The sequence below is a fragment of the Athene noctua genome, chromosome 9 (genome assembly GCF_965140245.1).
Source record: "Athene noctua chromosome 9, bAthNoc1.hap1.1, whole genome shotgun sequence".
NCBI lineage: Eukaryota > Metazoa > Chordata > Aves > Strigiformes > Strigidae > Athene > Athene noctua.
In genome coordinates this window covers 7851989-7865863 of record NC_134045.1, presented here as the reverse complement: position 1 = coordinate 7865863, position 13875 = coordinate 7851989, and the positions used below count along the sequence as shown (strand labels likewise).

The 13875-nt window shown below is 38.4% G+C and overlaps 1 protein-coding gene across 2 annotated transcripts in view; it reads left to right on the top strand.

The window, feature by feature from the left end:
- The window catches only part of NFATC3 (nuclear factor of activated T cells 3), a 75025-nt gene extending 64319 nt beyond the window's left edge, over positions 1-10706 (top strand). For both annotated transcript variants that reach the window (XM_074913742.1, XM_074913741.1), the window contains one exon: positions 7235-10706. In XM_074913742.1, the coding sequence (XP_074769843.1) occupies positions 7235-7359 (125 nt within the window). In that variant the 3' untranslated portion in view covers positions 7360-10706. The remainder of the gene's footprint in view (positions 1-7234) is intronic.
- Positions 10707-13875: the final 3169 nt, after the last annotated feature.

Genomic DNA, 13875 nt, shown 5'->3' with positions numbered 1-13875 from the left:
TGCTCAGCTATTCAGAGTAGTGAAAACCAAAAACTGTTTAGAAACCTCTATAAGAAGACCTTGTGATTAAAGAAAATGAGTGGAAATTAGGGTAATGGAAGGAAAAAGAACCCTTCTCTAATTGCATACATACAGTGACAAGCTCTCTGAACTATGCTCATTTAAAGTAATCTTGAATTTAAAATGGATAATTCCATGAAAACTTGCTCAGTAGTGTTAAAAGTAGTCTTAAAAGGGTGGATAAATCCTATGAGTATTTAGGAAACCAGCAGAGAATGAAGAAATGCTACCATATAGTTCTGCTACGTGCCCACACCTTGTCCCTGATGTCACAAAAGCATCAGATGCATAAGTGTTGTTTTGTGGGGTGTTTTGGTTAGGGACAACTAATATGACCAACGAGTTGGAACAGAAGTTACATTGAATCAGCTAGGACTCTCCAGGCAGAAAAACAAATTAGGGGACTATGCCAAGTGTAATAAAATTAATGGGTGGCATGGAAAAGGTAATGGACAATACTTCTTGGGAGAGATGATAGTAAGTGTCCACCAAGTAATCATGCAGCAAGTTCAACACACATAAAAAACATTGTAAGAGCTAGACATAATTAAGCTTTGGAACTTACTGTTTCAGACTGTTGCAGATGACAATTTTGCACAGACCTTACAGACCCCAGGGAGAAAAAAAACACATGAGACCATTCAGCACAAAAGATACTGCCTCTGGCTTGGGAATTTCCTAGGACAAAGACATTTTGGAGGCTGATGGAACATCCTGGGGAAGCATGTTGGTGTGTTTTCCCTAGGTCTGCTGTTTCCCATTACATGTCTTTGTAATCTGAACTGGTTGGCTTGTAGTTCTCCATAGAAGTTTTCAGGCAGTATTTTTAACCTAAGAAACCTAAAATGCTTGGTAACTGCCTATTAGAGAGATTCACTTGCCCTGTAGAAAGTATAGATGCTGATTATAGATTACCAGCTTCCTGCAAGGGAAAAAAAAGTCACTTGCACTATTCCCAGAAAGGCCTTTAGGTTCAGGAACTGCTTATGCTTACTTTGTGGTCTAGTACAAAATATTTGACTCTTGGCATTCACAGAGATAGGGGGAATTAAGTACAAAGCAATTTTGAAGTATGCTAGTATTTGTTTATCATTTGATTTAAAAAGATAATGCCTTTACTTCTGATGTTAGAATTTTAAATGCCTATCCTGGAGATCATGCTACAACTAAATGTGGTTTTATTCTAATATAAAATCCTGAGTAAGGTGGTACAGGTGCACAAGCTGGCTGACAAATTATGAATTGGTCTGACAGGTTAATTTAACCAAATCTACAATGTCACCTTAAACAAACCAGTGAGAAAAAAACATAGATCTTACAAACATACCAAATCACCAGTTCCTCTTTTAAGAACTTGTTACTCCAAATTTTTATTTTACTTTATCCAAAACACTCAGCAACTTATTATTAAAAGCACCAGCTTTCATGATATTGTCACGCTTCATAACACAAGAGCTTTGTTCTGTTCAAATCAGCTAACATGAGTAACTTTTTGTAGGTGAGAATTTCTCCTGAGAGGTTGGTCAGTGCTGCTGACAGGACCCATCCCTGTTGGAACAGCTGATGATGAGGTTACTTCCCCTAGGTCTACATGTCACCTGCTGCACAAATGGCTGAGCTGTTCAACCTAATTTTAGTTTATCTTAAAACTCTGGCTTGCAGATTGCAACAGTTTTAAGACCTCTTCATGAACAGTCTGGCTGTCGATGCAGCAAACAGCTGGAGCAGTAACTTTATCAGCTGTCCCAGTGCAAGTCTTCAGTGACCAAGCAGCAAAGCCTCAGCCTGAAAGATAAGGGCAGGGAGTGGGGGGAAGAGGTGTCCATGGGGCTGTGACCCAGTTTTGTCAGCCTCAGTGGCTCGGCTATCTTTCATGTGTGCAGTCAGTAGGGACTTAAAAAAGCAAGCAGAACACTATGTGAAATCAAAACAGTGGGAACAACCCACTAAAACAGAATATGTGGTTGCTCTTGTTTTACAAGCTTGACAGCAGATCCAAAAGTCACAGCTAGTCTGACTATCTTCTACTCTGTGCCTCTGGTACTGATGTTAGTATGCTGCTTAATTTTCTTGAAATCTCATCAGCCTCCAGATGACTTCCAGTGCTTTTTCAGGGCAACGTGTTCATGCTTTTTCGATGCAGCACAGAGGGGGAAGAACAAAACCAAAAAAACCACTTTGGAATACAATACTACAGTATTACCAGTATTGACAGGTCCAAATCTAATCTGTCTGTAGGAGAAGATTTTCTCACCAGTGTTCTGTTCTGCACATTCTATTTTTAACTATTAGCATAAATTTACCAGCCAGCTTACACTATGTATAAATACTAGGGAAGAAAAAGGTGAAACTATTGCAACTAAAGTAACAGCTGAAATTCTGAAATCTGGGATAACTGTCAAAGATGTCAATTAAATAGACATAGGAAAGTTGTTAATTCCCATTTCACAGCCTGATTGGGGGGGGGGGGGGAAGCTGTATTGCGTTTTGAACCATGCCATATCTGACAAACAAGATTTCAAAATCTAGTTATCACTTCTGTAGTAGAGGAATCTGCCACATTTCTATAGTGTGGTCTGTGCCACCCCTCCCTTCTGATCTCATCCAGTCATTATTTCCACATTAGCAACCTTGATTGCTAGCACATAAAACATGTGATAACACTTTTGTTGTTACCCACTCACTTGACACTGATCATCCCAAACAATTTCAGGTGATCAGCAGGTAACAAATAAAACTAGCTAGACCTTTGTAATTATTTAGTACATAACATATTTCTGGTTCCTTCTCTTGACAGTAGAGGCCCAGGGTGTGGGATCAGTGATCAGAACCCCTGGCACCAAACATACCGACTTGGGGGTGGGAAGAAAGTAGGAGATTGACAGTTACGGTCCTACTCATCTAACTGTTCACTTCTATCTTAAATCTCATAAGATGGGGTCTCTTCAGAGAGGCAACAGAAGTGTAAACTGCATAACACAAATGAACCTGGCAGACAGACCATGGAGAACCTCAACATACTTGAGATCTCTGTTACTGAATTCCAAAAAAGCTCTGCAGCCTTCCCCTAGAAACTTGTGCTGAAAAAAAAAATGTTTTTTAAAAATAAGTGTGTGTATTAAAAAAGCCATGCATCTTGGTTTCCCAGTATCTACCTGATAACTGAATGTCTTTTAAGGTTAAGCAAAAGGGTATATGAAATCTTTCTAGCTATGTTTCTAGGACAGTGTAGCTCATGTATCCCACAGTCAAAAACAGGAAAGGTGGAATAAAATGTTCTTCTGAAAGTATAGAAAAGGGAGTTTTGTCTGTAAAGCGTTATCAGTATAGGCTGAGCTCTGTCCTTTCTCAGGACTGTTGAAATGGACTTCCTCTCCCAATTTGACACCTAAGAACTTAGATTTTGCTAGACAATGTCACAGAAAACCTGCGTTCATGCTCATGAATTAAGTTTTAATCACAGACCACTAACTGTTCTGTGATTGATCCTGTGTGGAAGAAGGTAATGTGTCCTGCATTCAAAGACTAACCTTTGGATTTCTGTTTTAGTCTTTAAACTAATACAATTTTCTTCATCACAAGTTAAGATTAAAAGGAAAATGCTATATGATTTCACCTTCAGTCTTGTACATTTCTATGCAGGATTTTAACTCTTCTTACTGACTACATGATTTACATTTTAAACTAATTTATACCACTCGCCTGTCAGAAAGATAAGTTAGTTATGTGCTGGTAAACACAGGATGTCCTTCATATAAAGCCAAATGTTTCCCAATTTAGATATATGCAGGCATCTCATTATTTGCTGCCGAGTTGTACATCTCTTCAGTCAGCTGTTCCACAAAAGCCTTCCAGCCTGTCTACCTTTGATAAATATTCAGTGTGGCTGCTTAACAATGCTTTTTTCAGGCTTTAAAAGACCAGCCTTCTCTAGAAAAGCTGCTTTCCTGGTTTAAAGGCCCACTCCTCCACCCGCTAGCCTGCGTGCTGGCTGGGTACTCCCCACTGTCCCTTCCACTGCCTCTTGGGCACAACCCATCTGGCAGCAGCCCAGGGCCCTGCTGGGCCTGACCATGTCACCCCAACACTGCCCTGCCCGGCTGCCTCAAACCTGGCAGCCAGGCTACTGCCCTGCAAGAGGTTAGCACGCTTTCATCTCAGCTGCTGCCTTCTGCAGGCTCTGCTTGCTTTGAAACATTTTTACCATCATCTGTACATAATCTAAACCAATGTATAGTCTTCCGGAGTCTGCAGGCTTTCCCCATCCACTTGTTGCCTACAGCCTTCCAGACAGCTGAAATGGGCACACTTGGAAGGTATAAAATAGTAAGATGTGTTAGTCAAGAGGCTATAGTCAGTGGAAGAGTGAAAACACACCTTTGCCAGACACAGCAGAAAAAGTATTCTGGACTTTTATTTAGGCCTGCCCAGTGCTCTGACAAAACACTGATTTAGATACTACTTTAAAAAAAGAAAAAAAAAAAAAAAAGAAAGCACACTTGATTGGGTTTAAAAATTAGCAATCCTAACAAAATTACTGTATCAAGTAAAATTTCTGTTGGGAAGAAGACAAGGTACTGAATTTCCCTTAGAAATGGTAGATGTTTCTAATGTAAATCCATATAAACCAGATAAATCTGTATTGGCCACATGCTAAAAATGTTGCCAAAAACATTCTCCAGCAGCAAAATGAAAGGTTATGACAGCCATAGCACTGAGCTACACAACAGCTTCTTGTAAACAAGTTGATTAGTTAAAAAACCCAAACCAACATAAACTCACCTGCAACTTAAATTTAATACTCTACATAATGAATTATGCAGAACTTTGGCAAATAAAACACCGCATGATCAGCTATTGTATTCAGTGTAATGTGATTTTGGAAAATTTACTGCTACATGCTGTTCAATTAAACACCTCTGCCTGTGGGAACTACAAAACATTGCAACAATATAGACCAGTTTGTTCTGATGTTGGCAGTACAGTTTAGATATCATCTATCAAGACTTAAAGGAAGTAACCATCTAATAATTTCAAAATATAAAGGGTATTTAGCTACGTTGCTTTTTATGGTGTCAATCGCTCATCAGTTTTAGTAGTACTGAACAGCTGCAGTATTTGATTTGCACAAAGCAACTGTTCCATAGCACACAGTAGATAATAGCTGTTAGGGGTCCTGTAGTTAGAGCAAGCTGATGGAGCATAGTTCTGAGAAGTGAACATCTGCATTTTGGTTTAAAAAAAAAAAAAAAAAAAAGTCTTGTATTTTAACAGCTGTTTACTTAGGCATTGTGTTGGCATAATAAAAATACCTGGAAAAGTATCCTACCTGCAGTCACAATTTTCAGTGTCATAGTGCCAGTTAAGTTCCTTGAATTAAAGATTTTTTTTTGAAGCCAAATAAATTGCAAGTCTTGTAACGCTGGAGGGAACTGGTTATTATGTAGCTCATCTGAACTGTTTTAACCTTTGGGCTGCAATAATGTGTATTTTTAACAAGCTGTCCTTGTATTCATGCAAGAGAATACCATTGCCATTGACTGACTTTCAGATCAGAGGCACCTCATCCGTGGTTACATACGGGTATGTGACATACGGCGATTTTAAAGCTTTCCTAAGTAAACTAAAAGAATATAGCCAACACCTGTTTTCAGACTTGGATTGTATATACATTATACATACTGCAGAGCGTTCACACTATTATAACATTCTCTTTCAGACCCATTCATGCTATTGCTGCAGCAAAAGACAATGCTCAGGCTGTTGAACACTCTATAAACAGAAAGAGTAATTCACACTACCTGTAGGTTGGTTTTGTTATGCTTCTACCAGACAGGAATGGTTAGTAGGAAGCTAAATCCTGCTAGGGAGAATTAAGGAAGCATTAAGAAGGGTGGTGAAGTATATCAATTTTGTTGTGTGAAGTTACCCAGTGGAGAACAAAAGAGCAAAAGCCTAGGTTCCAAATCTGTTAAGATTTTCAATAGAAGCAGCTTGCCAGCAAAACAAGAAGTTCTTGTTTTTACTAGTAATGGTCCTTACTCAACAAAAGGATCCCATTAAATATCTGTTTATAGAGGTCCAAACAAACTCCTGTCAGAGGCTTTTCTTTTATTACTATAATTCAGCATATTCAAAGTCTTGTTGAAGAAGCAATGCTGTACATCTACTGATACTCAGTCATGGAAAACAATATGATTGGCTGCCTCTTCAAACCATTAAATAGTAGTTAATATTAGATGATACAATACCAAAAATATTTATCATAAGTGTGTTGTTACTATTTAATGTGATTTTTTCATCTCCACTTAGACTATCACTCAGTTTTCTTAAACTTACCATTGCCCATCTTGTAAAATGGACATTTATATCACTCCATTTACTCTTATCCATTAAAATAATTACTTTTGTAATCTTCCAAACTCAAGTGTACTGCAATCAGTTATCCAGGCATTAGAGTAACATGTTAAAATTGTCTTTGTTGATAACTTAAGTGCTACTTTGTCATACTCACAGTGGGGTCCCTCACTTGAAAATAGCGACAGTTGACTAATTGTTGCTGAATTTGACACTCACACAGACACACAAACCAACCTGACATGCATATTAGACAACCTTAATTCTTCCCTATAGAAAAGCTGACTGATAACTAAGGAAGATTTTGTAACTGCAGTTTCAGTAATGCAAATATTCAGAAAACTGGCCGATTAAATAGGTATATAGTATTAGAAGAATATTCTATTAACCCAAATCCGAGTTCTGAGGAAGTTCTGTAAGTAGCTTGAAAGCACCAAGAGTTATTAGTTATTTGTTGTGCCTGTGACACTCTTGAACAGAGAGTTCTGTGGGGAGATTTGTACTGAACTGACCTGTGCTGTGCCTTTCAGTTACCGGCTTGCCATGAATATGTATGTGCTTATTTTCTTCAAGTGTTCTAGGGACTCTCCAACATGGATTATAGTAAGTACAAAGTGTAACACTAAGAGAAACTAGGACACTATTTTTTCCCCCCTTGCTCACCTGTTACGGAAGTTAGGTTCCTCCTTCATCCTCTATTACTTAAACTGCATCAAGGCTTAGGACTGAAATATTTCTTTTAAAAGGGCTACACTGATGCGTTCTGCCTTTCGAAAAGCATAATAACAGTCACTTTTAATTTTTTTTTTTATTGTAGTGAATGAGATCATAGGAAGAGATATGTCACAGATCTCAGTGTCACATGGAACAGCAGTGGCCAGCCAGTCTGCACGTACATGTCCTGGATCTCTGGAGACAAGAATATCTGATGGAATCCAGTAACGGATAAACTTACAACTAAACATCCATGAAAACCATTTTTTTGAATATTTCTTCGTCCTCTTCCTCTTTAGACTTACTGTGCTTCCAACTCTGTGGCCTTTATGAACTGGAACAGTGGATCCTTGCAAAGCCCTTTTAGTGGGTTACATTTTTGATGTAGAGACAGAGCATTTTAATTATAGTTCCTCAGATGCTGTAAAGAGACTTAAAACAGACACACAGAATCTACACCAGATATTTTAACTGTTTTAAAGTTACAAACAAGCTTTGCTTTTTGCATTTAAATAGCATACTTTTATATTGTAAGTGCTTCAGATGTGTGGAGATGTTAGTTTGCTCTTATAATATTCACAGTACTGAATGTGGAAAAAGATTTTAATACACATCTTCAGTGTGCTGCTTTCCCTTAGAGATAGTATAGTTTGTAACTGATGATTTGTAACACCTTTTGGTCATTTTGGAAAGCCTTTAAAGCTTCTATTGTTTAATTTTTTTTAATATGATCTTCCAGTGGCAAATCATACCTGTCATCTGAAGCCAATGCCACGGAAGCCATTGTGTATGCAAATACTGTAGTGTTTTCTTTCTTAGATTCATAGGAAGCAAAGCCAAATGTAGATCTGCACTTGTTTATAAACTGAAAATGTTACTTGATAGGCTGCAAAAAGACCATTCCATCATGAAAGTGTTGGGATAGAAATGACATTCCAAAATTTAACTTTTATAACTTTGTGGATAATCTTCCTGTTCTTTATTAGCACAGGCTCCTTCTTGAAATAGCTTTTTCTTAGAAAGTTACATTTGTAATCAAATTTGAGCAGTAGGATTTTAGATTAATGAACAGCAACATCAAAGCCATGTTAGATACAGGAGAAGTTTTAATATTTGCTGAGGATCTAAGTGTTCCTGTTACCCCTGCAGAATATGGTTCTGAAATCATCAATTCAGTGGCATTCAAGTTTTCCATGCAATAAATCACTTGATCACATCTGTATCTTTTACATGCTGCATGCCTGACCAGGCCACTTGGAAGTCCTAAGGAGATGACAGTTACAGTTCCTTAACTTTAAACTGCTTCTAAACGTCAGTTTGCTAAAAAGTCATTTACTGTGAACTAGTGGTTAGGTAGGATAATTTGCCCATGTTTAACTATAAACGTGTGAAGCAGAAGCTACCAAAGAAATACACAAGATGTGCTCAAAGGATGCATTCCCCTTACCCACGTAATCTGGTACATTTGAAACAATCTGTTTACACATAGCTATTAATAATCTCAGGCCTCTATGATTAGAGCCCTAGGAGAGGATCTGAAACTGCCTGCTTAAACCATAACATTTCCCTCCCCCAGAAGATAGTGTCGTTTACAGAGCTTTCTGATACGGAACATACAGGGTACAACAACCACAGTGAAGTAAGATCAGAAATACATTGAACCTCAAAACATTTAAGATGGTAGTTTTAGGTCCTCGTTTTAAGTGAGCCACGATGCTCTCATGAAAATTAAGAGCGAATACACTCCAAAATTTTGAAATGCAGAAAGGGTATTTGCATTGAATCTAGTTCAGACAATGGGGACATGTTAGTGGTTTAACACCTGTGGAGCACATTGCCTCTTTCTGTAGAAGGTTACTACAGACTCTTAAAATGATAGTAAAATGGTCTTAAAGTGGATACCATTACTGAACTATAAAACCTGTAAGAGTAAACACAGATCCCACTGATGTTGCATTTTGGCAGGCAGTCATCGGGAAAACTTTATACTGAGCCTTTTTCAGGCAAAACTTTGCACCTAAGTTTGAGTCAGCACCCAAGCAATACCATGAAAGTAGCTATAATCACACCTTTGTAATAGCTGAATCATGATCTTTTAAAAAACAGGTGAAATTATAACTCTTCATCCTGTACTTCCTTTTAAAGAGTGCAGCCTAAGGCTACTATCTTGATGTTTCGTAGTTATTTCAAAGAACTTAATGCAAGGCCACTATGTTCGTGCTGGGAATCTTAAGCATCCTTTGGTGAATGTATTGTTCAATGGTGCAAGGTTTAAATTTGCAGAAAAAAACTGACAGGGCTGTAATCTAAAAAGTGTGATATTGTAATTGTCCCTCAGCAATGGTGCTTTACTCTGTCCTCTACTCATTTACCTTAAAGATCCTAGAAAAGGATTCACATGCTCAGAAATACATCTAATGCTTTTAACACCTTAAAAAAAAAAACACACTCAAAAACCACACACCACTGTAAACTATGTAATTGTCTTCAGACTGTGCTGGTGGCAAGGCATGTTCCAGTTTTCATTCATGTATTGGGTCTTTTGCATTAACCATTGTTTGTAGGAGAATTCTAACTTAAAAGCTTTTCATACTGTATGGGATTAATGCTCCTTTATCCTACTGGTACAGGCTCTCCTTGCAAGTTCTCCAAGTAGCTGGAATTCACACTGTACCTAAAAAATAGGAGCCCAAACAATCCGGAGTTGCTATGCACTAAATTTTCTGATGCCTTTAAATACCTTGATGCCTGTAGACATAGAGACGCTTTCCTATTTAAAAATTAAATAAAAAAAATTACAGCTTTGGATACTAAAGCAGTTTTGTATTTGCCTTGTAAAAGCTTCAATACAAGGGTCTTAATTTTATTTTAGCTTGTGTGATAATGTAGGTAAAGACTGTTAATCTTGTATAATTTTAGTGATATAAAAAGCACACAATTTTTATTGGACTATGCAAATTTCATTAAACAACAGAACCCGGCAACTGTTGATATTTTGTTGGCATCCACTTCCTTGCCCTTAAATCCTTTCTTCTCCCTGAGTACTCTTCCAAAACTTTTTAATAATTTAGATTATCCTGAAGGAAAGCCTTAATGATGAGGTAACTTTTCTATAAGGAAGGTCAAAGATAAACGTCAAAAACAAAATTAAGGAGTCGAGTATTAATCTGGTGGGGGAGGGGGGGTAATTTACAAAATTACCATAAACTAGCAATCTGAATTTCTGTAGTAAAACTTTCATGTTATCAGGGGAACTGCCGTCCTTTTTAAACCAAAGAATGAAAATAACATGAAGTTTTGTTCTGATAGAAACAAAGCTTTGAAACTCTATTTTTGATACTCATAACGGATGTCATTCCTTGAGGTTCAGAAATTGTTCAAATTGAAGTTTTATATTTAAAAATGTGGGACAATAAAGATTAAGTTCTAGATGTTTACAGAGCCTTGTATTGTAATTTCATGTACATTTTGTATTTTAAACATTTTTGTAAGTTATGATTGCAGTGCTACTTGCAGAAATAAAGGGAAAAAAACTTGCATTTAGGCTCTTAAATCATAGTGTTCAAATAAATAAAGAGAATGCAAATGCATTGTCATTTATTTAAAATGCAGACCGGGAAGAAACTCCTGCTTTCTGATGCAGTGGTCAACAGCTGTGCTCAGCTGCCACACATGAAGTGAGGGACAGTTACTGTTCCCCCGGGAAAGGAGCAGCTTTGGAGCGATAGGGTAAGAGTTTGGGGTTCAACTTGGAGCCCGCACCAGTGAGCCTGTACACACGTAATGGGTGATCAGCAGCGCTGACAGAGCATCGGTTTGCACAAGAACCAGTGATTTCCTATTCACAATTATCATTTCAATTAGACAATCACAAAATTATTTTGAGGAATTATTCCAGAAATTGTTATTCAGGGAGCACATCATAAACGGTAATTTACGTTCCTGATAAGATATTATCTTAGGCAAGATGCAGTTAAACTCTCAGAAATAGATGTAAAATTCCTACAAAGTCTAAATTCTTTGCCAAATCTTGGCTGATCAAGCAGTACCGAGGGAAATGCCTTTGGGAATGGTACAGTAGATTCAGCCCTTAAAATCTGTATCTCATCTCAGTGATATTAGTGCTACCGAAAAGATTCTTTTATCTCCCTTGCAGCTTTGTTACAGCGTCTTTTACTTAATAGGCCCAAGGATTCCACAGATAAGGTACAAGTGTTCCAAACTCAACGTTGAAGCAAAAGCTCTGGCCTTTGCTCAGCAACACGCACCTGCTGAGAGAGCAGAGGAGCAGCGCTCACGCAGTGATCTCCTCGCACTGCCCGGGGAGAACAGGGCAGTTCGGGATTAGCCTCTTAGCTAGAGTGCAAGTCCTGCCCCATCACCTGCACCAGTTTTTTATCTGTCAATATAGCAGAAAGGGGTGGCTACAGTGCCAGTAGCTGAATGCAGAGTAATTGTATCTGAGTTTTACTAAAAATAGCTCAAGCAGTTTGGAAGCTGTTCCACATGTTTTCTAGTATGATTATCCAGTATATAATTAGCAAATACCAGCACTAGTAATAATCCATGGATTGACTGCGTATACTTCACTGTCAATTCAAGTCTTTCAGATGCAAACAGGCTGAGGGCTGCCTCCCTGGGACTGCGGGGACAGGGAGGAGAGGCTATGCACTCAGGCAGGGCGTTCCCCGCTGAGCAGGGCTGACCCTGGGCACTCCCGCAGACCCCCGGGGCTGGTGTGCTGCGGGCACCACACTCCGCTCCAGGCAGCGGGGAAACAGCACCGCGACCCTGCAGAACGCTCTTCTGTCATTTCAGGTAATCGGAGAGAAGGGACGGCTTGTGAAAGTCAGTTCCTTTAGAAGAGTAATCAGAAGTTTCTGTTCAGTTAGGACCCGAACCCAAAGGAAGCGCTGGCAGAAAATCAAGGTCTTAATTCTCTTATTGCAGCTGGTATTTCCTTACAATATTCCACAGCAACTTGTGCCATCTGCTTCCCTCTGCTTGTTTTTGCAGCCTGCCAGCCCTCTCCCTACTATCTCTCCCAGCCTAACTCAAAACACCACTGTATACTCTTTGAACCCAGTGCTTACTCCGCTGTAGTGAGGGTTGAGATCTCTTCCAGATGGTGTGTCCCCTCCCATTTTTTTCTCCTCCCCTTAGCTTTAATGAATTTACAAGAATAATATTCAGGAAGTAGCCCCTGCTATAGTGATTAAAGTATTAAGGTATGTGAACGTACTCAGTCCAACATGGAAAAGAAAAAGGTTTTCTAATATATTTAAATTCATGCATAGTTTTGCATACAGACTTCTCTGGTAATGGCAGCTAACACCGAACTTTATTCTGCATACTAAAAAGGTTAAGTTGATCAGTCATTCTTAACACACAAAAAGCATTGTCATTTGCTGAGATTCTCTAAGAAATGAATTATTTTACAATAACCTACTGTTACCTTCGTTAACAGTAACATCTGCTACATGTAAAAGAGAACAGAAGGGAAAAAAGTAATCAGATTTTAAGATAAAGAAGCAATAAAAATAAGAGTACTTGCTTTGCAAAGCTTTGTATGTACCATGAATTCTGTTTTAGAAAAGATTGTTCTGCTAGCAAAGTCAAGCTATACAAGTTCTCCAAGCTGTTTCTGCCAATTTAGAGTGAAGGTTTTGTTGGATTATTATCTTTAAATATTGCCTAGAGACTGAAAAAAACCCACAACTTATCCCTTCCTTACTGTCATTGTTGTGACATCTGCTGGTAAGAGCTGGAAGAGTGTTTGTAGCCTGTGCTTGTGCCCATTGCAAGGGCTCTCCCTCCAGAAAAGTCATCTCTCATTTGACACCTTTATTCATAAAAACACCTAGTTACTGGTGCAATTGATGTATATCACAGAGAAATGCACACGGTCGTAGATACAAAAACCCTTCAATAGCTCCTGCCTAAATAAAACAAAGAGAAGTCACGTCAAGCTGCTGGTGCACAGCTTAGTCTGTTAGCAACCTAAGTTAACTTCTGTGTGCATCAAATAATTTAGTCCTGGCCTCTTAATACACTGCAGAAAGAGTTAAACCTTCTATAAAGAAACACTTGGAACAGCTCTCAGAAACCCAGTCACATATATTCAGTGATAATGAAATGGAAGCATTTAAGAGAGTTAATAAAACTGGTTGGGGCAAATAAGCAACATACAAAACAATCTTAGAGTCACTGTTTGTTTTTTTTCAGCAAGGCCACATTTTGGTGCAAGATCATTCATTAACCAACTCAATCTTGTTAAAAGTCATTTTTGTGACATTTAGAAAACACACATGTATATCTTAAATCAGTGATTTGATGCCCAGGGGCCTCAGCCCTTGCAGATTTATTTCAAAAGACAATGTTGCCATTCAACTTTTCTTACAGAAAGATTCACCATGACAAAGCAAATAAAAAAGACCAATGTATCAATGATAACTACTTCTCCATGTAGGAGCTGTGTTATCCATAAAGATAAAAGGAAACCAATGAAAGTATAAAAAGTTGGGTCTGGAAGAAATCAAAAAGATGTACAGCACAGAAAATTCCTGAAGGCTGGACAAACTGATTCTCTAGGGGAGAGGGTGGGGAGCATGGGCTAAAGGGCCTGAAAGTGATATAGGCAACACAGCCTGAAAATAATAAAGAGCAGTTCTGACCAGAGAGGTCGTGCCCCTCATACCAAGAAGTTCAATGCCAACAGGTAACTGATAGTTCATATTGCAAATA